Raw genomic sequence first — 26,851 nt, 5'->3', positions numbered from 1 at the left:
TTTTCTGAGACACTGGACCAGTGTGATTAGAATTCACTTTGCACAGGAAAGAGCTTGGATAGCTTCTGCATTCATTTTGCTTTTCTCTTCACTCCAGACACTATTCCTTCCACTCAGCAGTCACTCCCATGGATACCATTAATTTCTGATTAACCCAGGAGAACTGCCCCAAAACATGGCTTGGAGGCAGTATATTTCCCATGAATTCCTCTTGTATTACTTGCAGCCAAAACATTAAAATGTACCAATAAAGAAAGGTAAAATAAATCTTGCCTTCTGTGTATTACTTTCTTAGTCTTGTTGCCAGAGGATAACAGGCAACTAACATGTAGTTTGTGTTTCTTTGGAAGAACAACCTAGTTAATAGCATGAAAAACTCAAACATCTGAAGAAGTTCCAGCAATATCAGATGAAAACCACAATCATGCTGCTAACTCTGAGCTATGGGGTTGATATGGGTCTTAATCTGTGCAGCATGTGAAAATGTTGCCAGTGCTGAGAACAATTTTTGCTACAACAAATATTAATATTTAATGTCTGTGCATTTTATCACTGCAGCAATAGGAGGGTAAATAAATTGTTACTGTAATGTAGAAATTTATGATGACCTTTCTTTATGGATATTAAATCAGTAGGCAAGGAGGACAATATTAAACCACATGGTGCTCTTGGACCACCCACTGTTAACAGCTGTGTCTCTTCTCCTCCTTCTCCTCCTTCTCCTTCTCCTTCTCCTCCTTCTCCTCCTTCTTCTTCTCCTTCTCCTTCTCCTTCTCCTTCTCCTTCTCCTTCTCCTTCTCCTTCTCCTTCTCCTTCTCCTTCTCCTTCTCCTTCTCCTTCTCCTTCTCCTTCTCCTTCTCCTTCTCCTTCTCCTTCTCCTTCTCCTTCTCCTTCTCCTTCTCCTTCTCCTTCTCCTTCTCCTTCTCCTTCTCCTTCTCCTTCTCCTTCTCCTTCTCCTTCTCCTTCTCCTTCTCCTTCTCCTTCTCCTTCTCCTTCTCCTCCTTCTCCTTCTCCTTCTCCTTCTCCTTCTCCTTCTCCTTCTCCTTCTCCTTCTTCTCCTTCTCTTCTCCTCTCCCTTTTTTTAGAATGAGGTGGCAATGCTTCTTAAGCCAATATCAGAGAAGATTCAAGAAATCCAGAACTTCAGAGAAAGGAACAGAGGAAGTAAAATGTTCAACCACCTCTCAGCTGTTAGTGAGAGCATCCCTGCCCTTGGGTGGATAGCAGTGGTGAGTGACACATGGGATGGTTGGGAGGGCTGTTAATAGGCTTCTGGATGGTACGGCCCAGGATTGTTCCAAATTTTGCAGTGTTCCAGTCTCGTGTATAGTTCTTCAGTCTACTACACCCAAGAAGGTAATAAACCTAGTATGCCAGGGGAGGTGTCTGACTAATGTTTTACTTCCTTTCTCCTTCTGTTGTTTCCTGCTACCATGGGGTGATGGTCCTAGTCTCCTAAACCAGGCCCTTATGTCAAGGAGATGAATGATGCTGCTACCTTTTATACTAACAGGGTATTAAAGGACTACAAGAACAGGTATGTTGCCAAGCTCCAGTATCCACTAGCCAGACAACAGAGCATTAACCATACAGTAGGTTTCACAGTGCTGTCAGAGAAAGTATTTTGTAAAATCAAAAGCACTTGATAAAACCTTCTTGCGGTAGTATAGTTTTCCCTCCTCACCTCTGACCTGCAGCATGCTGCAGTGAGAATAGCAGCAGCATTAGCAGTGCTGGATTTCACTCTCTGCACATTTTAAGATTATTTTTAATTTTTCTGGTATTCCAGCATCGTGAGCTTATATGCAAATGCCTATTTACATAGTGACGTGTGGCTAGCTGGCTGCTGTGCATCCTCCTCTCGTTTGTGCTCTCAGACTGTTGCTGTTCTTGCTCTTGGCTGGAAAATGTGTATTTAGGTGGTACATATATGCACCTTCAGATTCCATAGCTCCTAATTTGATTTTTCTCTGCACCACTTCACTGTTCTTAAAGAGCACAAGGAATTCTCAAAAAAGGTTCCATGAATGATATCTGTGAACTGATGGAGAAAGAGCAAAAAATTCAGGTCCTTCTTATGCCCTCTTTGTAAAGTCATATATAAATCCTGTTGACTTGGTGCTTTTGAAGGCCAGATTTTGGCTCTTGATTTTTATATCCCAGTGAAGAATGTTATTTACTATTGAATTTTTTTCTCTTTAGTGAGGAAAATTTTAGCTATTAAAACTTTCCACATGTATTTATATTTCTCATACATGTATAAATATATATTATATACTATATATAGTATGTTATTTTATATATATTATATATTCTTCCTAAAGCCCAAGTTTATCTCCTGAAGGTAGTAACTGATGCTGGGGTAACTGATGATTTTTACACCATAGCATCAGTACTTACACTGGAGAAAAAAATGTCTCATGTAATGGTATAAATAGAGTACATTATTTAGGTATTTAGTTCTTCCTTTAATAAGGAAATCTTTTCCTGTTTTTCACTGAATCAATCCACAATGTCTGTATGTCTTCCACAAGTATGGAAGGCTCTCCCTTAACTTCAGTAGGCTTTGGATTAAACCTGTTGACCCAGGTCCTCCACATAATTAAGGATCAAATTCAAAGAAAATAAATAGAAGGTAGACACACAAATCCTTGTAAGCCATCACTATTCACTAGTAATTTGTTCTAACTGTGGATTTCATCTTACAAGCAGTTTCTCTCTACATATTTCCTGGTTTCATTTATAGTCCCATTGGAGGACTAACAATAACGATTCTAAAGCAAAACTGTGACTTGTACTTTAAAAATTCTTGATGCACAAATATTTAAGTCTGATGACTGTAACATGACCTAGTATTGCCGTGGCCACATTTTGAATGTGGCAGCCAGAATATCTTACAGAATCCCTGGATATTAAATTTTCTAAAGTTCAGCACCCTGAAACTGAGTCTGGGTACCTGCTGAACATCTCAATGTGCCTTTAGTGCTTTTTCAGTTGACTTTGAGACTGAGAAGAATGGTGACACACACTTCTAGCAGGAAACACTCTCTGCTAGAGGCATCCTTTGCCCTTGGTTTGTCCTCTAGAAGGATCTCGATGCTTTCCAGTGTAGTAGCTTCAGTCTTTGCGGCAATGGGCTGGTTTGCTGCCTGCTAACTGATTTGTCCATGGCTTTAAGGCAGACATTGGGTTTTACCTGCTTTAAGCAAGAGCAGCACTGCTCTGTTTTTAAGTACATTCACACATAAATATTGCCTCTGTTTTTACAGTGACACACGCCATGTTGATTGGGTGAAATCATATCTGAACATCTGGTCTGAGCTCCAAGCTTATATCAAAGAACATCACACCACAGGTCTCACCTGGAGTAAAACTGTAAGTACTCTTTCTTTCTTCAAGAAGAATCATAAGAAGCCAGTAGCTAGTTTCTCTTTTCATGAGGGTCATTAGCTCAGGAAAAATAAATATGTAGGACAGGAAAAGAAGTCATGGTCCATGGATTTCCTAACCAAGCCAATAAATGTTTGAAATATAGGTGGAGATGTTCAGGCCATTGTGGTAGAGGTTTGGAGGAAGAGAAAATAATTACTTGGGATTATTATAGCCATAACCATTAGCTGCAGAGGGTAAAGAGAAGCAGACACAGTTCTCCATGCCTGTAGAAGGTAGGAACAAGACAAAATGCAAAAAAATGAAGGACATGTCAGACCAAAGGAAAACTGAGGGAGCATGTCAATGGAAAGGAGAAGAGTGGTGGGAAGAATCTGAACAATGAGAGAGATTTAATATCAGGAAAGACAAAGACAAGGGATACATAACTTCATAGATGGCTAGCTTTATTAAACTATTATTTTAGACATACAGAAATAACTTCTGGAAACAGAGAGAGTAAATATAACTGTATTACCTAATTATTTATGTTCCTTATATAACCTGCTTCTATGTATTGCATGTGAGATGATAGCAATGAATATTTTTCACTGAGAGGTATAAACATGAAAAATTAATTTTACGTTGGGTATAAATGTAAGAGTTTATGCCCTCTGTCTACATTGATACAGTGTTCTATTTTACTTTATTATCAAATTTACTTTATTATCAGATTATTATCAGTTTATTATCAGATTGGAAGAACTGCTGAAATACATTAAAAATGTAATCAGCCTGCTCTTTACTGATACCATCTCCTAAACCTACTGTATACACTTGCACATGCAGTTTTTCACACCAAATTTATAATTTCTTCGATGTACACAAATGTCATTATTTTTAATTGAATGACTATTCAGAGAACTAATAGAGGCCACCATTTAGTTCTCAAAACCAACAATTTTAAGAACTTGGGAACATAGGGAAGTGAAGTAGAACTTTCAGATTAATGGCCTTCCAATGTATTCTGTGATTCTATGAAGTGTAGCTTAACACGGAATAAGAGCTGGAACACCTTTCCTGTGAAGAAAGGCCAAGAGAGTTGGGTTTTTTTCAGCCTGCAGAAGAGAAGGCTTCATAGAGACCTTTTTGCAGCCTTGCAATAGTATATAAAGTGGGCTTGTGAGAAAGACTGAGAAAGACATTACCAAGGCTTGTAATGACAGAACAGGGGACAATAGTTTTAAATTGAAAGACTGAATATAAGGAAGAAATTCTTTATTGCGTGGGTGAGGAGACACTGGAATAGAAGGAGACACTGCCCATAGAAGGTGTAGATGCCCCATCCGTGGAAGTGTTCAAGGCCAGACTGGGTGGGATTCTGATCAATGTGGTCTATGAAAGGTGTCCCTGCCCATGGCAGGGGCTTGGAACTGGATGATCTTCAAGGTCCCTTCCAATCCAAACCTTTCTCTGATTCTGTGGTACCTGGAAAAGTTCCTTTCTCTCTCCCTTTATGGAGGTTATAACCATGTAAGAAAATGTAGGTTACTTGTGTTCAGCAACTTCTCTTCATACCCTTCATGAGACATTGTACAAGGCCTTTTCAGTTCTCAAGCATTTGAGTGTGAGTTCAAACACAGGAGAGAGCAATGATCTGAGTGTACATCTTAGTCTGAAGCCATGCAAAAATGTTTGAACATGATAAATTAGAAGACTGTAATTATTGACTACGTTGTAGGTTTCTATAGTAAAAATTTTAAATATTAAACATAATTCCTTTATTTAGTACAATATTTCACACTAGGTACATCCTATTCTATTATGATCAGTGAATGTGAGAAGACCTAATGATTTTTCAATTATTATTACATAAGGAAAAAGGATTGTAGTACCCCATTAGCTGAATTAGCCTGAGAATCTGGGACAAAATTCATACTGTTAATACAGAAAAAGAATATTCTTCACCTTTAATAGAACTTCACAAGTATGGAAATAGTGTTGTAAGGTAAGGGTTTGTTACAGCCACTTGATCAAATAGGAGGAGCTCTCAGTGCTGGTGAGTATTGGTAGTTTTTCTCAGAAGGGTAGCTGTTGCAGGTTAAGTTTGACTGGTCCTAAAACCAGTACCTCATCCATTGTATCTTTATATTTCTCTGTCTTCAGCTGTCCAAGAAATTGCTGAAATCTAGGTGTGACTTGTTTATTTATTTCCTGCCAACAATGCTCATTCCATCATGAGTGATGAGCCCATCATTGCATCTGAAGTATTGATTTCACTTTACTTTGGATATCACTCATATCTGGAAGTTGTCTTGGAAGTATGGCTCTTTTAAATTGTCCTCTGTGTGATGAGTCTGAAAGATTAAATTTCAGACTCATTTTTATGGATGTATATTTTTTTAAGTTTTACTAAATGTGAGTCTAAGAAAATTAGAATCCAGTAAGTTATCAGGTTGTTTAAATAGCTTAAATGTTATTTAAATACTTCTATGAAGCTTGGTAACAAATACATTCCAGAAAGCAATGAGTTGCTCAAGTGATAATTTCATTTTTGTTACACATTTTAAAGTGAGAATGAAAGTCACAGATTCACATTGTGTGAAGTTAAGCATAAAGGTCTGCAGAATCGGGGTCTAGACAGAAGTATGATATATATAAAAGCTGCAGATATATTCCAGACACAGTTGTTAATCATTGCACACACCAGCTTCCACTTAAATGCATAAAAGGAAAAAAGGAAAAAGCAGTAGTTTGGCAAGGCATTAACAAATTGGAACATTTATGAAAGGTAGACATTGGTGTAGAAAAGGTATTTCCTTACAGAGGAAGATAGAGAGAAATGTCTTGGGGCATATAAGTACAGATTTAAAAGTGTGTTATACCAATAATTTACCCTTCATATCTGCAGAAGTCAACAAAGCAATGCATGAAGTTTCTATAAAAACCTCTTAAGTAACACATTTGGATATTTCTAACAAGAGTGAAGAGTCAGGAAGAATGTTAACTACTGCTTCTCTCTCAGCTGTATTGTAATTGCTTGAACTCCAGCAAACCCCCAGGAGCATAAGCCTAGATCAGAGGGTTTCCTATGCTTGGGTTTCCAAAAAGAAGGGGACAGGATTTCTGAGTTGGAGCTTGGCCCCCTAAGCTATGGGTGCTTATACTGTGGTGTGTACATTTATGTCTGTGCAATTTCCCAAAGCTGTGCCATTTCCAGCCTCCCATACCCTTCAATCAAGCTGCCCAGGGCAGCTGCAGCCAGCCTTGGAACAGATCACTAGTGCATACAGGAAAGTGTTCTTGGCTCTGGCAGCAGGCATACAGGCAGACACTTAAGAGGAAAAAGAAAGAAATGTAATAAATTAGAAGACACAAAAATAGGTGCAAAGCATTGAAATACTGTCCAAGCAGTCACTTCTGATGATAACAGTTATCTCTATCTGCTTCATAAAAAGTTTGTGATAAAAGCAGATGTTCATGGATTTTTGGATCTAACAAAGTTCTGTCTCACTTGGGTTCTGTCCAAGATGTGTGACAATATTTTACTTCTTAAGGGCATCCTATTGAAATGTGTGTGACTGTGTGAGGAGAAAGCCAAGGAAGAAGTGAATAATACAGTGCATTTAAGAATACACTTAGAAGGAAATAGTGTAGTTAAGGACCTATAGACTTTTGAGCATCTGAACCCATTTTGCTCCTCATGTGGAGTGGTGGTATAAAACTGGACTGGACTATTTAAATTTGTATTTCAAGGCATGATGAATATGGTTAGGATATTTGATGGTACTGTGCTCACAGAATGAAAGAACCTATTTAATGTATGTTTGTGAGCAGGATTTAATCTGAAATAGTAATTTCCATTGATTGATTGTGTATATGTAAGAGAAAACAAGCTTGTCAGTGCAAGACTGATGGATCTACAGTATTTCCTTAAAAATGTAATTGTGTAGCTTGTTATCTTGGATGCAAAGTGTCCTTCTGTCTCCTACACCCTGTGCTGAGTGGTCACTATACTCACTAAATCTCAATTTAGCCATCTTGACATTGTGGACAATAGCAATTACCAGCCTAATGGAGATTTGTTTTAATTTGCTACCAGATATGACATTCTTAGATGTCAGTGAGTCTTTGGAAAAAGCTGTTGTTACAATGAAATATTTTAAGTGCCCAGGGTGGTATTTTACCTATGCAGTCATTTTTTCTTGCTACAGCTTTCTGTCTTTAACAAGCAGTCTGTATAGTGACCTGTCCTTTTTCAGTTCTCTCTGATGAAGAGCAAGTGCCTTTTTTTCCTTTTTTTTTTCCTTTTTCCTTGAAGAAGGGATTCTATTGAAGCATGCCTCTTTCTACCCTCCACATTTTTTTGGTGATGAAAATAAATGAACAGCTGTAATATAAGCTCACAAGAATGCCTAATGAAAAGTTTGTTTGCTACAAGGCCTGCATGAGTAGTCTGGGGGAAGTGAAACTTCTGGTCCTATTTCTGCAGGTTAACCTTGCAGCAAGAAAACAACCAGTAATAATGAGAGACTGCTGTAGTTTTCCATATATCAAGTGTTAAGACACAAATCTTGCTCAAAAATATTTGAGCAAAATTGTCTTGTACAATTTTTCCAGGTGGATCTGTACTTAACTTTTTGTTCTTTGTATACAATAGTACTTTAGGATAGATTTTACCAGCAGGTGTATTTACAAACAGGAAATATTTAGAAACTAGAAGTGAATTTCATTACAGTATTTAGTTTCTAATACAGAATTTCACTCAAGTGATGAGTGAAATCCTCTCCCCCTTTACAAATCAAAACAACTTAGGATGAAGTCTACACATCTTTAAAAGCAGTTGAGACTCATTTAAATCCTGTTCCCATTGAAGCCAGTATCTTCAAGTATTTTTTCTCCTGAAATAGCATTTTTAAAAACATTTATTACTCCTTAGATAGTACTCTAAAAACATTCTTTAAAAGCTGAAATTCTCCACAAGCTCCACACCGAGAAGTACCATCATAATTCCTACATTAGCCTTATTGAGTGCAATTATCCTAGTCTCAGTGCAGACTTGGGCATTTTATTTTAGTCTAAATAATTACCTCCAGACATTTTCTTATAAAATGGCACTGCCTCTCTCCTGTTCTATCAAAACATTTTCCTGTAATATATCGTCTCTGTACATACTGATGTGAACAAGCTGCAAAAGACCAACTTCTGCAGGCAAAAGCCTCCTATTATTTGTCCTGTATCTCTTCTGTGCTGTGTTTAGTTTGACCTACTTATCAAGCAGCCATCGTCTGAGCCACTTCACTAAAGCTAAAGGTCAAAACTCTAGTGCCAAATTCCAGCCACAGCCATGACTGCAATCCCAGAGGCCTTATTCAGATAGAAGTAAGGGCAGCATAGATATACCAGTTTAAATGGCTGTATCTTGGATAAGATGTAGACATTTCCACAGTGCTCAGTTTTTCTCAGTGACAGCCTTTTCTCTCAATTTCTATATACCTTCCATTCCTTTCTCTACCCTTCCTCTTCTCTACTCCCTGTTCCCTTACAATTTTTTGTTGAAAAAAATTGCATCCTTTAGTTGCAGGTGTTTCTTTCTCGGAGAATAGGCAGTGTTCTGGTTTTTGGTACAGGATCAATTACGAAACTGGCTATCCTGGCACTTCTACAATAGTTGCCTCTTTGGTGGAATCTGCGTCAGTCACATCCCTGTCCCTTTGAAAGAAAATATTTTTACTCTCTTATTCCAACAGTGGCTGAAAATATTTGTCTCTACTGTATATCAATTACATTCTCTTAACTTTGACCAAGCACCATTCAGACATGGTAAGGGAAAACCTGGGTGCGGCATGCAGCCTAGTTCCGATGGAAAAGGTAAAGAAACTACAAAATTGAAAGTATGCCAAACAGAGAGAAAGGGAAAGGTATACCTTGCTAAAGGGATTGGTCTTCTTTTTAACCAAATTTTTCTATAAGTAAAAGATGATTGAATCTACCTTTTGGAGCACATTACTTGTTGGCAATTACATTATCATATGTTCTCAAATTATTTAGAAGACCATGGCTGTATAAACATTTCTGGTTGGGTAACTCTGAAGATGTAAGCGTAATTTTAAATCCTGAACAGGTGATAAATGGCAAAAGCATACTACAGGGGGCTGCAAAGCTTGAAAATTCTACAGATGAATAATTCTGCTGAGACTCAGTAACAAGAAAATAACCTGGCCTGTTTTTTTGTTGTTTTTTGTTTTAACTGACAAAGATTACAGGCCCTGTAAGTCTGCTATTTCATCCAGTAAATTGCAGCTCTTTGGGCAGCATAACTCCTTGCAGACAGGTGGCTTGAATAGGGTAGGTAATAGAACTGTTGTGCTAAGCTACTTTTACCAAAAAAACACCTTAGCCCCTGAGTCACAGTCCACCTGTTCCCAGAGGTTGATATATGATATTTTGAACTTCACAGTTCTTGCCTTTTGCTGTGCATATGTATGGAAAGAACAGTACAGAATGCTGTAATCATTTTAGGTGTGAAACTAGGATTACTGTAAAGGGGGAGAAAACAGGGATAGCCTTCCCTTTTTTTTTTTTTTTTTTTTTTTGAGAAGAATGTATTCCCCATTAGGATTCCTGTTTGTCTGCTGTCATGAAAAGGCTTTTCAATAAATTAAGGGAGGGATTTCATGACCTCCCTCTAAGCCACCTGTTGCTTCATCTGCAAATAGATACTTACCTCTTAATAGGAATGACTAACAAAATAGTTCCTATATTATCATACACATGCATATATCATTTTATTTATGTGCATTATATAGATGCTTATAATCTTCTGGCTCAGAGTAAAATCAAGCATTGCAGCTTCAAGAAATGCATTGTTCAGATGCCTCTCAGCAGGTTGCCAGCACAAGAACTTTGTTCCCCTCAATTTCTGTGCTGCACTGTGTCAGCCAAAAGCTGGATAAACACAGAGGAACGTTGCGGGTGTTTGTACAGGGTCTGGCACATAAGCCCCTCATATCCCCAGAGATAGGAGCCTCTGACTGCGGCTCCTTGCTGCTGCAGTACTACAAATATAGTAACAGTGACATGGAAGGCTAACCCAGGGAGCTGTTCAACAAGAATAGCTCAGGAAATAGTAACATCTGCGATAAGACATGAAAAGAAATTCTTACTGTCTCTCAGTAGCTGGGTTCAGACACGTCAAGCTGCATACAGCCACCAAAAATTAGTGATGGAATGGCATCCAGAGCACTTGTGTTATATATGAACAGCTTTTTATTTCTCTAACAAGATTGGCTTTGCCCTGTGCTCCGGGGGAAGGAAGCTTTTAGGAGAAATGTGCCTAACAAGGCCCAGTTTCTGAAAAGCATAGGGCTTCACTCAGCTCTGCTGCAATTTCAAGGGAATTAAATGAGAATTTCAGCCAGGCAGCTATCTCAACATAAACAATCATTACTTTCTTCCAGCGAGCCTGTTAAGTGAGAAAAAAATGTGTACCTCACCCTTCTGCCAGTTGAATAAGATGAAAGTAGAAATATATTTTGAGGCTGTACCACAATCCTGCAAACCCTTGCACAGTGACATTTATCAGACCCAGCACTGCGAGCAGCATCAGACACTGTCGCTAAAGAAAACTTCTGTGCCACAGTCAATGAGAGGCCCTTGGGCAGATGCAGATGGCTTAGGGTTATCCAGCAAGGAGCAAACCCTGACCCATTCCTTTCACCCCATTTAGAGCATGGTTGGAAGCTGAAGACAATTTTTTTCCCTGAGAGGAAATTTGTGGAATGTTTTATCACCTACAGAGCTCTTAGTACATGGTCACAGGGCCTGCATCTCCTGTTCCCGATAGGTCCTTACCCAGAGAATTGCATTTTCTTCAATTTCAAAAAGCTCCAGGAGCGTTGTTCAAAGCACATCAAGTTCACTATGATGCAAAGCTACCAGGTTAAAAGTTAAGGCTTACTTTTGTGTTACATTTTTACTCTATCTCTTCCCCTGCTAATTTTCACTGGGGGCATATTTGTAAATGATGGAAAAATGATCACATGGACATGTTAACGGGAGCAGTCAGCTATCAGTATAACTTGACGTGATGTCTGCAGACACCCCAGCACTAAGAACAGCAGCTGTTGCCAAGGCAAACAGCTGAAATAAAAGAGGAAGAAAGGCAGCTTGCAAACAACTGCCTTCACTGGTCCAAATGGCTCTTAATACTTTTTATGTAAAGACACACTGTTGTTAACATCTGCGTGAAGTTAATCTGAATAGTTGTTTGCAAATAGAAAAGCTGCTAAGCACCTGCTGCTTTAGGATAGATGAACTTTTGTGGGCATGTAACATGCTATTTTATTTCCAGCAGCTCTCACAAACACCACCCTATACAGAACAGAAATGAATGGACTTTGTGAAGGGAACTTTTGTTGAAACTGGATAGGACTATACACAAGTCTTACAGATACCAGAACAGTTTAAGAGCTTGGTTCAGAAATATTCTAGAGCCTGAGGTTGTAAGTTGTCTTAGACTAGCAACTAAGGAAAGCAAAGTAATTGGCAGTGACTGAGGTTGGTAACTTGAAGGTTCATTTTTTAATAGATGTCAAAATGAATTTTAAAAAAAGTTCCTGAGACTACTTGGCTGATTTTTAAGTTGCCCTTTACATCAGTGCATTTGAGTGCAGCACAGGTCCCATTTTCCTGGCATGCAGGCAATGCAAGTGAAATGTGTATTCTGTATTTCCAGTTCACTTTTATGCTTTCTATCCCCTTTTGAGAGTTTCCCTGAGCCACTCTCCCACAGAGAATTTCACCTCATTTGTTTGGTTTCAGTTAGGTATATCAAAATGGCAAAGAAAAGAAGACTGTAGCCAGAGTTGGACTGTACCCTTCTTCCCAGCAGTGAAGTTAGTGAGACTTGTCTGGCTTTTCCATGCTATTTTAATTCCATGGGGGATTGTCCTACTGGAGGTATCCATGCTGTGAGATGGGAGATCTACTGAGTGGAGCAGCTAAACCCTGTACTTTAGAGACCTTTTTTTCTGTGATTTGTCCTTCAATTTTGCCTAGCCTAATCTGTGATTGAAGTTGTTTGCAGTTTCCAGAATGGCCCTAGATGATGAAAGTAGCATGCTACAATATCAGTTAGCTTGTGTAGCTGTAACTCAGATCTTAAACTAGACAAGATTTGCCATGCAGGAGAAAAGCTAACAACCAGGGTTCAGTCTGTCTTTTATTTCTGTGACTGTACAAAATTAAGAGGAGAAGTTGGAAGGGTGACAGAACCTCAGGTGTCTTTATCTTGTGACAGCTTATATGTTCTTAATTAGGTCTAACTCAAAGTCTTTAGTGCTCAGTGGAGATAACCACTGACTTTGATGGAGGGACCAGGATTGTAAAGAAAAGAAGAGGCAGATGGGCAGCATGAGTGCAATGAATACATTTTTTTCTTAGTTTTGAAACCCACTTAAAGGACTAGAATGTCTTAGCTGCTCAGGCCAAAAATTGAGATTCTTGAGTAGACTTGTTTTTTCATGAGTACTTTTCTAAAAAGAAAAAAGCTCCTAGTTTCTCAGATCCTTTCCTACATCTTCTCTTTATTGAAAATAAATAAGACAGCTATCTCCAGTCATACAAAACCATGTCCAAACTTAACTGATGTGTTTAAAGTCCTTCCTTTTATCTGTACTTTGACAGGGTAGTTCTTTCAAGGTTCTGGGAAAGAGATGACCCACTTCCACCGGTAAACCCCTCTGAGTTTTACTTCCATCTAATTACATGGATATTCCCATACTCTAGTTGCCATTTGGGAAACTGCCTTTGATGCACTACTCAGCAGCATTATTTCAGCCTGGAGTGTCCTGCATTGATCTGTGATGGTCTTGAGTTTGACACTTGAAGCAAAGGGACTGCCAGAGTGACCTACCATCTGTGTTAGATGCAGAATAACCAGATAGCTTCCAGAAATTTTTTCTTTACTGCATCTTTGTGGCCTTTGCACAATTTAGATGGTGATAATTCTAAATGGATGTGTGAGTCTTACACAAGTTTCTGGAAAATCACAGCACTGTATTGATAGGCAGGTGGAAGCAGTAGGTATTTTTGAGAAATCAGATGTCAGTCTGTAATGTGGCAAACAGATTTTCATCTCAGACTAAAAGTTATTAGCCACTACCACTACTGCTATTAATTGCCTTTCATAAAGCATACATAATTCATAACTGCATGTTCACACTGTGAATAGTGAGTGCCATTTCTGAGTATCTGAGTGTTTTAAAAAGCCTTGAAAATGCAATGTTCATAATTCTGGATAACCAGGGCATAGTGGATTCAGTTGCCATGGTTGCAGGCAACAGAAGGGGAAGATCTGTATTGCACCTCAGACAGCAATAACTGTATCACTAAATCCACTTACATTCTTTTTTTTTAAAATTAGAATAATTCACAGTTTTGCTGACTCTGCTGCAGGTAATTTCGCTGGCATTAGCAGAGGCAGGGAACAGGCACTATAAATTGAGGGCTCACTGAAGAAGTTGTCCCCAGCCAGAAACACTGACCTATAACAAGGAAGTGTGTAAGTAGAAGCTCTGAGTTAAATGTATCCATGCAACAATGGAATGTCTCTAAAAGCAGACGACTTCAGTCACAGTATATCTTGACAATAAATGATAATTAGTTCCAAAAGGAGAATCTTCTCATTTGTTTACATTAGATTAAAAAAAATTTAGTAACAGGAAGAGAGCTTATTCCCCTAGGAGATCTTGGACTTTTATTTTGTTTTTAAAGTATATCTGAAGAGTAAGTGAAAAAGGAGTGTGTGGACCTCAGCCATTTTCCTGTTATCAGTTTGGCATTACAGGCCAGAACAAGTTTTACTTTTTAAAAAATAGCTGTAGTTTTCAGTCCTGTGAGATGCACGAACCAAATCAATACTTTGCTGTTTCTGTTTAGTGGAAAGCAGAAAGAGTAGTACCATAAATGGTTAAAAATATCCTCAGAGGCCAGCAAAGCAGTATCTGTTTCCAGGATGGATTACCAGGGGTGCACTAACAACCTCTACTCTTAACAAAGGTAGCCAGTTTAGAAGAGCAGTGGCTCCATAAGTTGCTGTAATTTTCCCATTGTATCTGCCCACCTGTTTGTTTTTGCTGCTGCAATGCACAGTACCTCTGTAGCTAGCTGAACTTGTCAGAACCAATCTAATGTTCTCAATCGTTCTTTTTCAAGTTCTTTCTGTGCTGCAGAGAGGTAGGATCAGAGTGACACTCAGTGGCAGGATAGTAAAAGTCATTCTCAGATTCTCTCTAACATCTATTATAGAATGTTAGGACATTCTTACAAAATTTTAGTCAGATAATTATTAGTATTTTCTGTCTGTTTAATAATACTCTATGTAAGCATTGTAATTCAGACCAAAATATGTACTTTCGGTTATGCAAACTGAAAGATTGCTTTACTTACTTTGCCAGGGCTCCCTTCACTCATAATTTGTGTGTTGTGATCTCCTGCAACTGAAAAAAAAAAAAAAAGGAAAAAAGAATTTAAGAAATTTAACTAAAAACTCAAAATTGTATTTCAGACTCAAGAGACTTGAATCACTATAGTTTTACATTCTGTGGTATTTGTATCTTTACAAGTAACTTGCACAATTCAAAGAATAGTATTTTTCATCTTGCATACAATTTATCATGTTCCCTACATATAACTGACAGTTCCTGACCCTCTCAGTTATTTGTGTTGTACCAGAACATTTTATCTGAAAGGAAAAAAAATATAATAATAATAAAAATTTCATTTTTCTTTTTATGTAAGTATACACTAGAATAAATTGTGGAATAGTTAATGTTAAAGGTCTTTAACATCAGCCCTTACAAGTGTTTGTGGATTCATAGGATTACATTAGATTATGGAGTCAGAAATTCTCCTGAGCCTGTGGCTTTCTAGAGTGACCCAAACTCACAGCATTCCAAGATATTAATAAGTAAGAACTATTGTCATACAATATTTCTTAAAACACTCTATGTAAAATAATTTCCCCCTGTCTCAAACAGGGTCCTGTTGCATCCCCCATGTCCATGAGATCAGTTCTAACCAGCGGCTCCTGCCTTTCCCCGCCACCTCCGCCACCGCCGCCCCCGGGACCGCCCCCCATCTTCGATACGGAAACCACAAAGGACGAAGGAACTGCATCTCGCTCAGCCCTCTTTGCACAGCTTAACCAGGGAGAGGCAATTACCAAAGGTCAGGAGAAAAAAAATAGAGTTGTGATCCAGGAGTCAATCTATATCAAGAGCTCTTGCATTCACAGCATTTTTAAGTTACATTCTAGCAGCTCAGATCCTTCTGAGGCTTACAATGGTCCGATGGAGAAGACTGCATACCAAACCTCCTTTAGAAACCACAGTACCCAAATAAGTTCAGTACACCTGACATTCACACCATTTTGAGGTATCTTTAATTTTAAGGCAGCCAAGCTGGATATCTTCAGCCCCCAGTAACTGGTCAATCTCTTGTGATTGCAATAAGGTTTTATCCCTCTTTCTGACTCACACTCAGTGTACAAACCTGTGTCAAAATGTCTTACATGTCAGGTGAAATGAAGCTTTTTTGTATTAATATTGGACAGTTGTAATTTAAGTGTATGTCTGTGAATTTAAATACATATGATTGATACATTTGCATTTAATGCTGCAGAGATAGGTCAAATATTGTCATAAATTAGAAAGAGAAATTCTGTTTTATGAATGGAAAAACATGATAAAACAAGGTCTCAGAGCTTGCTACAGACAGAGAGGGACCTGGGAGACATAGTGGGATTTTATGTTGAAGATGCTAAGAGCCCATCCACGGTAGAAAAGGTTTTATGTGATCTGCTAAAAATATGTCAGCAGTTACACTTTAGGTCATTGCACAGGTAAACCTTGAGGAAATAAAAAAAGAGTAATTTCAGAGAATAATACAATTACAAAACTTTCATGCATCAATACGAGCACTTCTAGGATTGGAAAATAACTTTTCTTTCACAAGCACCCTTTTTTCGGTTTTTTAGGGCTTCGACATGTCTCTGATGACCAAAAGACTCACAAGAACCCCAGTCTACGTGCCCAAGGTCCGCCTGTTCGTTCTCCAACAAAAAGCCATACTCCAAGTCCTACCTCTCCCAAGAACTCCCCACAGCAGAACCATGCCCCTGTCTTGGAGCTAGAGGGAAAGAAGTGGAGAGTGGTGAGTTCCAATCACATCTCTGAATTGTTCTTTGCACATTGCAAACCAGAAGGAGCAATGAAACATCTTGTCTGTCACTAAAATGCAACAAAACAAAGTTGCAACTAAAATGGGCTGAGTCCTCCATTTCTCTGCATTGCTGCAGTTCAACTTTTACTATTCTGTAGGATCTTAAGTTAATTCATTTGTCTCTGAGAATCACTTATAAATTCATCTCACTGGAGAACATCAGAACCAGCATATAAATTCCTTGCAAAATCAGACAATGCCCCAGAAACAAGTTCAGTTGAGAACACCAATTAAAATCCCTTTCTGCAGGTCATTCCTGTGAATGAGAGAACTGTCATCACCCATTCTCTCCAGTTTCCCTAACCAGTGGAATGATACATATGGTTTTCATTGCCCATTCCATGCAGTCATGTCTTCAGTGCTTAAAAGTAGAGGAGTGTTCTCCTTTTTCCCAATCTACAGATGGAAAAAGGAGATTGGTTTAAAGTTTGGGTGTTAATTTATGTAGGCATATACCAAAGAATCTATGAATGAAAATTGATGTGACTGTGTTGGCTAAGAGGGAGCAGAAAGAATATGCAGTTTAGTCATGCAGAAGGTTATATACACAGTCAGTGTATATTACAGTGGAGTCCAGTTTGCATAAGGTGCAGTCACTGTTTGCCTGTGTTATGTTGCCTTACGGTTCTACTACTTGGCACTTTCCTTGTGGATCCCTAGCCTTTCTTGGACATCCATGGACTGTAATTGTTCTTTTAAGAACTTCTAATGAACACTTCTAATGAAAGGAGTTTCTTTGCCTATTACTCCTTTATTGTATATGGTAATGCCTGTATGTGTTCACAATATGCTGTATCAAACATTATATAACACTCGGGGAAGGAAAACTTGCTCTGTTCCACAGTCTGAAACAGATGGGAGCCAAACAGCAGTTTTGTGAGTGCCTTTTTAAATTGTTATGAGCACAACAATTATTTGCATCTTTACTGCAAAATTAATGGATTTTATCACTATGTGTGCTAACTTCTTCAGCTCTGCAGCTCTAAAAGATACAGTGTCATCTAAGGGTCAGTTAGGTGAGATATCTGGTCACCAAGCAGATTATGATTTTAAGCCACAGGAAGGATATTGCTCTGTTGTAACTGAAGATGCAATGACTCGAGGATAAACTGTACTAAACTCTGTCTGACTGTTAGCTAAAGACAACCAATTAAATAAACTTTCTTTTGAAATAGGAATATCAAGAGGATAAGAATGACCTGGTCATTCACAACACTGAACTCAAGCAAGTGGCCTACATTTTTAAGTGTAACAAATCTACACTTCAGATAAAAGGAAAAATCAACTCAATTACTATTGGTGAGTAGGTAGTTCAGCTGGGCTTTAAGTGACAATTTTGAAAAATCTGATTTACATGATTAATAATGCATCTGAATCATTCCATTTACTTTAATGATTGATCATGAGAGTAAAGTCACTCAGCAATGCAGTGCAGGACTGGGAATTTTTGTAGTTAATGTAGCAGGTGTATTTGCTTTTGTCTTGCCTTTCTTAATTATGATTGCTTTTATTTTAGACAACTGCAAAAAGTTTGGCCTTGTGTTTGACAACGTTGTGGGAATCGTGGAAGTGATCAACTCCAGGGATATTCAGATTCAGGTAAATATCTAACAGAGATGAAGACAGAAAAAGTGGGGGAGAAAAAAGCCCAACATGTAGTTACAGGAGTTTAAAAACTCACAGAGCACAACAAAAGTAAGAAGTAACCAATTGAATCTGTATATGCACTAAATTCTGCTGTTGTTTTTAGAAGATGTTTGTAAGAACTATTTACTATCACTGAACAAAACTCCCGTAGCCCAGTGCCTTCTGGTTCTGGTGAAGCTGAGAGATCTGGCAGAACTGTTACTTCTGTCCCTGATCTGCTTGCTTTCATGCTAAGCAACTCCCAGCACTTGAAAGTTCAGTGGTGCTTACAGAAGAAATTCTAGCAGTTAGCTAATGGATTTCTAAGTGCACAAGATTTTTTTTTGTTTTCTTTTCCTCTCAATAGAAATGTTCAAACAGACTGTCAAAGGACAACTAATTTCTATGCAGTAGAAGTAGGTGCTGGGATTTCAAAAAATCTCTCTGGCCAGTGACGTGACACTATATAACTAAGCAATGTACTATTTTGCCTTCAAAAAGCTTCATCAGAGATCATCTTCCTTGTGATTCTCATGAAAAGAAAATACACGTATTTTAAATATATACATTGCCCTCTCTACTGGGGACATTTGTCCTGCTCAGAATATACAGTCTGCCTGACATTAACAGCACTTCAGTCATCCCATTCCAAAGAGGTCTAACTACCTGCTTAATACTGGGTTTTGTCTGACACACATAATGTAATCTCAAAAAGGAACTCCAGGACGTATTATTTTAAGTGAAAAAGAAATGTTAATTATTATATTAAACTGCCACTCTTGAAAGTGAGGTCTTTTTCTTAAGAGGTTGTACTTGCTGTATGACATTAAATATAGGCAGTCCTGCTCCATGCTTCAGAAATAATGGTCACAGGCACCACAGGGAATAGGAGCAAGATGGGGTTTTTATATTTTGAACCTTGTGCAAGTGACTGACATTGCTACCAACTGTGCATTATCTTCTGAACTGTAACAATCAGTTTTATTCTTGATCACTACCTGTCTTTTTGCAGCAAAGGCAGTTAGTTAAGGATCCCAGGCACTTATTTGAGCAGTTTTAAAATAATTATATTATTTTTAATCATTACCTCTTAAACTGTTCATGAAAGCTGAAAAATTCAAAAACGTATGTAATGGATAGCAAAACCACAGTTTGCTAATACTAAAATAAAGCGGAAATGCCTTTTATAAGAATCAAAATTCTTAGAATCAAAATTAATCGTGTTCTATGAATATTGCATAAGGCTTCTATGCACGTCATGGAGCAGAGTGGGGATCCACTTAAGAAGGCAGGGTCTGGTTATATGCTGTATGCTGCTCAAATCAGGCAGCTCCCACAGGACTGGTGTATGCCAAGTGCTAAGCACCTCAGCTTTCTCAGTAATTTGAAGACCTGAGTTCATAATGTACAAATACGTGATATAGATTTCAGTAAATTAATCCTAAGGATTTTGCTATAGTGACTTCAGTGCCATATTGCTTGTCTCTCCTTTATCTCAGTAGTATCTTCTTTTCTTGCCAGATGTTTGCAAGAATTTTTAAACACCCCTTCCTTCTGTTCTCCATTGCATAAGAGCTAGTTGAAGAAAATGAACTTTAAGATGCATTGATCCTCTGCGTAGCTCAAACTTCAGGATAAGGGTGGGATGCAAGAGGACAGACCACTTGGTTTACTGCCATATTTAAGGAGCTGAAGTTGAAAGATATTCTTTAATTAAAGTGATGGGAGACACTCTCATTAACAAGTACATCTCTGTCACATGCTGTCACATGTTCTATGGTTAAGGATAATCTCTGCTGTTTTGATGTCCAGAGTATATTGCCGTCCTTGCTAGAGAGGGAAGGAGCAGGAATTTTTACTGACAAACAGTGAGTCCAGCTGTTAGCCATGAAGAATTCTTTCAATCTGAAAATTGTAAACAATAGATTTCCCTTCCTCACCTCAAGTAAATCTTGTGTTTGTTCTTAAAAAGACATATGGAATAGATATTTAATTAAATTGATCTTAGTCCTTATTTAGAACTGTAGCTTACCTGAAGGGGACAAAAACCCTTTCCTGTTGCATGCTGCAAGAGCTTTGAAGTCTTCAGAGTGTATTAAAAATCCCTTGTCGAATACTACTTTATGCTGGGGTCTTTGCTCTTGCTGGGTTGAAGTTGACATGTTTGACTTATTAAAGTCTCACTAATGAACAAGGTGAACACTGCCTAAATATCAGCAGAAAAGTATCACTGAAATTAGAGCAAATCAGAGAATTACTGTCATCTAACTGTGTATTAAAAGCTTGCTGTATATTACAGATTTGTTGTTGTGTATAGGTCTTTGTTACCACCACCAAGAATTTTCAGTGTCCAGCAAATCAAATCAAAGCAACACATAGGCAGGTGACACATAGATCAGATGCTGGTGGTCAAAATTAGACCTAGAAGGCAATGAGGATTTTATTAACAATATCTCTGTTTGCATTTTAAGATTTGATGTTAAGTAGATTTTATTTTGCAGGTGATGGGGAAAGTGCCAACCATTTCTATTAATAAAACAGAAGGCTGCCACATCTACCTCAGTGAGGAGTCATTGGATTGTGAGATTGTGAGTGCCAAGTCATCCGAGATGAACATCCTCATTCCCCAAGATGGTGATTATGTGAGTGAGATATTTTTTTTAAATTTCCTTTCTGTTCCATACTAGTCTTAGCAGTTAAAAGCACTTAAGCTGCTAGGAAAGAAACTGATGTAACATGCATATTATGTCACCAAAAAATGATCCAAAATTATTTAATTTCTATGTGCCTATATCTCAGGAGGAAGAATTCCTTATTTTCTTGGGCACAAAGTAATTTCAGAGGTCAGAAATTATGTCTTCTCTTTCCATTCTGATGGATAATGGCTTCATGCTCTGCCCATTTGATCTTCTTTTTATATATCTAAACATAATCTCCCAAAGAAATTAACTTCACAGAAGAGTGCTTAAGTCTGAAGATGATGAGATTAAAACTAAGATAAATATAATACTACTACAGGTGAAATATTACAGTATAATATACTTGTTTTTTCTAAAGCTATTGATACATGGGTAGCAGCTGCAGTACTTTGTACTATTTTCAACATATGACCTTAAAAGACACTTGAACTGGTGCATTTTCCCAGTTCCTTTCCTGTTCTAGTAAAATTTTCATACTGCGCCCAGTGGCATTTCTAGTAAAGTCGTGCTCTGTAACTTCACACACAAGTAGGCGAAGTTTGCTCATAATAGTTCCCTGGTGTCCTCAACAGAGAAGAGTTGGAATTGCAGTGCGTGGCCATAGCCAAAATATAAATTTCTTGTTAGTCTTTTGACCTGGAATTTAGTACAGGGGTTTAGTCTTTATAAAATATGTAATGAGAATTTTTGTGCTTCACATTTCCAAAAGTGACTGCTGGATGCCCAGCTTTAGACGAGTAAAAAGGGAACAATTCTTAGTGGGTGTATATTCACCTATTTGTTTTCAAAAAAAGAGTCCTTTTGGTCAGTCTCATCTCAAAATCACCATAACATCAGAAATTACTGGCTGTCAAAACACCTCTTTGAGGTCTGAATGAAAAACCCTTCTCTTCATGTAATTTTTTGTTTACTGGGTACAGAGAAATACTCAACATCTCTCATCATTTCACTGAATTTGTAGACTGGAAGGGCACTCTATTTGATGTTCTGCTTCATTTTGTGTACCCCACAAAGGATGCTGACTATTTTGAAGTGTATCACACTTAAAATTATTGGAGTTTTTAATTTTATTTTATTCTTCCATACTACAGTATTGCTTTTGTCCTTAAAATTAGACTCCTGGCTTAATCTCCACATCTAAATCCTCTCTACTGTCTTCCAACCCAGACACCAATGGAATCTGAAGTCTTTTCTGACATGAGGCTTATTTACTTAGTTGATGCAGATAATGGTGTGAGAGGGATTATTGCAAAGTAGTACCATACCAAGGCTATTTGAAACTGGGTAGCAATCAGGCTTTTTCCTGTGTGGCATTGTAAAATAGCTTCCTAGGGTAATGAAGAAGGCTTCTCTCTAATCCTGGCATGTCTGAGCTATCAATGCTTTCGCAGTCATGTAGAACTAATAGTATTCCACCAGTTTTTATGAGATATCCCCTGTTTGTTTAACCATCATTGTTGCTTTTGTTTCCTACCAGAAAGAATTTCCGGTTCCTGAACAGTTCAAGACAGCATGGGATGGATCTAAGTTGGTCACTGAACCTGCAGAGATTGTGGGTTGACTTCCTCACGCCATCAAGCACTTGCTGACCGTGGCCAGACTGTGGCCAGCACACACAAAGCAGTAATGTAAAGAACTAGAAGTAGCAGGAGTTCATGCTGCTGTCATAGGCCTTCAAGCATTAGCTCTGCATGCTAGGAACAATAACACATCTGGCACCCTTTTGTTAGGCATCCCAGTCCTGGTCACATCTCCACACAGTTTGCCTTCACATACAATTTGAATTCTGAATGGGAATGTAATAGGTTAAACCCCCCCACCTTCCAGTCACATCATTGGTTTGAAATACTGTATACATTAAGCCAACATACTGCATGATACACTTTTTTATCATCTTGCTTCAGTGCATTCCTTTTTGTGTTTCTGCTAATCAAAAACAGCATTAAGACTTTAAGGTGTTAGTTTTTACCTATTAAGCAATTCCTGTATGATGCAGTAAAAATGTACCTGTAGAAATTGCAGTTTCATGCAGTTCTGTGGCAATCATAACGTTTCATTTTAAACAAGCAAAAAAGGACAACTTTTAGCACAGCAATACACTTTGCTAACTGAATATTTTATTTTTTTTTAAATCTGATAATTTAATCAAAACCATTTCTAATATGTGTATTTAGAAGATCCCACAGTTTTCAGTGAAGTAAGATTTTATTATGGTTCACAGACTTGCTGTTTCCCCCTCATTTCTTGCAAATTAGGAATTCTTTCTAAGATAGGGCCTCATCAATGCTAAAATCTTGCAGGAAATTACTTGAAGGTTTTTTGCTCCTTGGATTTTTTTTTTTTTTATTTTTTTGGTGACACAATCTCTCACATTTTAAAATTTCACATTTTATCTTGCATCTTATACAGAAAACCAGGGAGGACAGACACATCTGATACCAGCTAGATTTTCTTACTAATTAAGTTCCTTTAAAATACTAGCTCATTAGTTCATTAAAATGTAGCTCATCATGTTCATTAAAAGCATCATCCTGGGGGTTTTTTCCCCACTTTTGTAGGACTTACTCAGTTTCAAATATGACAAAGCAAAGCCATAGATTTATGCCATACTAATTCTGAGCCCAGATAAAGGAGTAATTTCCTCTTTAGGCCTTTACAGTCCCTACTTTACAGTCCCTATGCTTTTTTTAACAAAGGTGGAAAATTGTATACATTTGTACTATTTCAGCACATAGTATGAAAAAACTTAAAAAATTTTAGAAGTCAGCTTATGTTTTTGATCACTTGTAATATTTTTCACTCAGTGAAATCACAGTAAGATGCTTGCAGAGCTAGTTACAAGCTAAATTTTGTGCCTAACTTACCTTGAAAGTACATTAACTCTTAAGGGTTTTTAAGTATATCTTTGATTGTAAACCCTACACAATACAACCAGTAGTGCTCATTCCTTACGGTTTTGCTATCTGATGTTTAACCTATGTGTATAATGTGTTTGCTTTAATATATATCATTTTTTCAACAGTAAACTTCTTATGAAATAAAAAGGAAAATGTACTTGTTTAAAAACAAAGTTGTTCAGAGCTTACTTTATTGCACTGTTTGTTCTACAGGCTTTCTCTTCCTTAAACCCTGTTCTTCAAAAGCTGAAGTGAGAAAAACGTCTAAATGTAAATAGCTTTTTTTCCTATGAAAAGCTTCAATGGATGTCAAATGTTCTTAAATAGAATAGGGTGCAAAGAGGGGGGAGCCAGGCTTTCTTCAGGGGTGCCCAGTGACAGGACCAGAGACAATGGGCACACACTGAAACTCAGTACATCAGGAAACTGCAATTTTCCTGATTTCAGCTGCAAGCGACCGACTCTAACATGGGTTGCTCAGAGAGGCGGTGGAGTCTCCATCCTTGGAGATATTCTGAAGTCCCATGGTCATGGTCCTGTGCAACCGGCTCTAGGAGGCCCTGCTTGGGCAGGGGGCTAGGTGAATTCCAGAGGTCCCTGCAAACCTCAGCCCTTCTGAGTTCTGTGATATTCACATAGTTGTTTAGAATACTAGTTACTAAGAACCCATGGAAATTAGAAGCATCGAGGTAGTGACTGCAAGTACCCACCAGATGGCAGGAAAAAGCCGAGGCCAGGCCTTCGCAAGATTTAATGACAACCTGCGGGACTGCAGCGTTTACAAAGGACATGAATGCTGTTTGCCAAGGAACCGCGGAATTCTTCCCTCTAAAAGTCACTGTAAAAATACATAATATTACTTTGAAATTATCATCTTGGTAAAAGGTAATGGTTTGAGTGGGATGAACAAGGAACAATCAAAAATAACTACTTTTTTTTTTTTTTTAAACCCTGCTGAGCATATCTCCATTTTAAAAAATACCTGATTGAACTTAAAAGTAATATTTAACAGAGCCATTGAAGATAAAGAAGTAAGTAATTTCAAATCTGTGTTCGAAAACCAGAAATGTTTTCCATGTGCTAGAGAACTAGGCATTAGTAAGGAAGTAAAGGCTTCCCTGTGCCATAGTTATTTTGCAGACAAAACATTTTTGTTCTTACTCTTTCCTGAATCCTCAACATATCTAGATCTGCATGAATTCCTTCGATGTTCCTGCACTGTGTATTCATCACCCTGTGCCTCACATATCTTTCCTAGAGACCAAACATTTGTTCATTTGGAATGCTTCAGGGGCTCAATTCAGTGTGCACCCTTACTGCACTCTCCTGATGTGCTGTTCAACTGGGCTCCTTCTCAAATTTGGAAGCTTCCAGACAAATGGAGGTTAGGTTGAGTCAATCACACAATATGCTAGCAAGCACAGCAGTTATCAAGAACATACAAAGCAGATTCAATTTCCCTTCTAAAGTGATCTGGGCCCAACTTCTGTGAAAATATCGCCCAGAAGTAATTACTGCTCTCTGAAGATGCTTATAAACAGGTGCCTGACTTATGATCCCCCTTTTATTAGATAAAAATCATAAATAATGCTCCCCAAGGAATGTTCTGACTACCAGAAGACAAGAACCTGCTCCGTCTTTATGGCTGAAATAACCGTGAAAAATATTTTTGTGTGCCAAAAGTTTTGTAGAAAAACAGAGAATATTCCCTACTCCACACTTAAAACTCAGTGGTGACTTCCTAGGTTTAACCTTTCTTCCCTAGGTTGTGCTGCATACTGAGGACCCTACCTGATCCACTGATCCTGTTGACCACCAAAGACTCTTACTCTCCAAAGCCACAGTCCCACTGCTGCTTCAACAGAGGCACCACCATATTTCCTCCCTGGGAAGAGAAGGGAATGCAACAGAGAAGGGAGTTAGGTAACTGCTAAAGCTTCCCAGTGCCACGTTCCTGAGTAAAGCTGTTTTGTTGTTACTCTTCCTTCAAACAAGGCCAAGACAAAAGGCAGAAGGCAAATAAACAAGACAGTACTAATAAAACTGGCAACCACACAGAAAACGTATGTACCCTAAGATAAAAGTGGAAAAGTTTCTTCGGTTTTTTTTTCCTCCGGCTGATTTGCTATGACCTTTTTATCAACTGTGACCACCGGGATTCTGTTTTCTCTGTATTCCACTTGAAGTTGCATCTATTAGAAATAAATTACCTCAGTCAATGAGTAAGGCTTTAGAGCCAATCCCTCCTTCAGGTTCCATAGATGGATGAGACAGATCAGTTTCAGAGTGAAAGGCTAAATTAATTTAATTTGGGAGAAATTTGTACCATTTTCACAATAAATGTATAACATTTACATTATATTTATGTAAATGCATACATGGTTTTTGGCTCAAATTTCATGTTCTGTATCTGGCTGCTTGCCCCAACAAGGAGGAAGGTTCTCACTCTTTGGTGACTCTGTATAGTTTCAGTGATGAATAATCTCTTTAACCATCAATTGCATTTAATTTCACTCTGTACATGAACATAAATACTCAATACAAATGTCTAAATAGCATGAATTGTAGCTGCTGGACCCAACAATAATTAACCACTTTGCAATGACAAGAGCTTGTTGTTGATTAATGTCCAACAACTCTCATTCAAGGACTCTTTAGAAGAGCTCCTATTATTAGAATATTTCAGCATGGTGCAGGAGATGTGATCTGCTATCCACTGAGCAAAGAGAAGAACTGAACTTCAACCCCTCGGCAATTCCCCTGTTTTAAAAGTGGTTTAAAACCCTTGACAACAAGATGCTGGGAGGCATATAAAAAATGAGCAGAAGTACAAAGGTCTGTAGCTCTGTACAACAGCCAGATTTACAGCACACCAGAGTTCAATTACCTCCTATTAACCCTGAAGTATTCCCCACTCAAGAGTGTATCTGATCAGGTTTTTCAGCATTACCTACACTTAAAGAGCTTAAGGTGGGA

General features: G+C 38.1%; 2 protein-coding genes across 2 annotated transcripts in view; one reads left to right on the top strand and one right to left on the bottom strand.

The window, feature by feature from the left end:
• Positions 1 to 24,048, top strand: part of CAP2 (cyclase associated actin cytoskeleton regulatory protein 2) — a 69,994-nt gene extending 45,946 nt beyond the window's left edge. The window contains exons 5-13 of the mRNA XM_023919693.2: positions 1,086 to 1,229; positions 1,452 to 1,537; positions 3,270 to 3,375; positions 15,411 to 15,600; positions 16,409 to 16,584; positions 17,829 to 17,952; positions 18,170 to 18,252; positions 20,781 to 20,921; positions 22,456 to 24,048. Of these exons, the coding sequence (XP_023775461.1) occupies positions 1,086 to 1,229; positions 1,452 to 1,537; positions 3,270 to 3,375; positions 15,411 to 15,600; positions 16,409 to 16,584; positions 17,829 to 17,952; positions 18,170 to 18,252; positions 20,781 to 20,921; positions 22,456 to 22,539 (1,134 nt within the window). The 3' untranslated portion in view covers positions 22,540 to 24,048. The remainder of the gene's footprint in view (positions 1 to 1,085; positions 1,230 to 1,451; positions 1,538 to 3,269; positions 3,376 to 15,410; positions 15,601 to 16,408; positions 16,585 to 17,828; positions 17,953 to 18,169; positions 18,253 to 20,780; positions 20,922 to 22,455) is intronic.
• Positions 1 to 26,851, bottom strand: part of ATXN1 (ataxin 1) — a 474,819-nt gene that overhangs the window by 445,609 nt on the left and 2,359 nt on the right. Inside the window, exons 2-4 of the mRNA XM_086841849.1 lie at positions 25,667 to 25,760; positions 24,586 to 24,713; positions 14,821 to 14,870 (exon numbers count right to left, since the gene is read on the bottom strand). The gene's annotated coding sequence lies outside the window, so the exon portion shown is untranslated. The remainder of the gene's footprint in view (positions 1 to 14,820; positions 14,871 to 24,585; positions 24,714 to 25,666; positions 25,761 to 26,851) is intronic.

The sequence above is a fragment of the Cyanistes caeruleus genome, chromosome 1, assembly GCF_971803275.1.
Source record: "Cyanistes caeruleus chromosome 1, bCyaCae1.hap1.1, whole genome shotgun sequence".
NCBI lineage: Eukaryota > Metazoa > Chordata > Aves > Passeriformes > Paridae > Cyanistes > Cyanistes caeruleus.
Note: the sequence above shows the minus strand (reverse complement) of the source record. Positions and strands in the feature narration are given on the sequence as shown.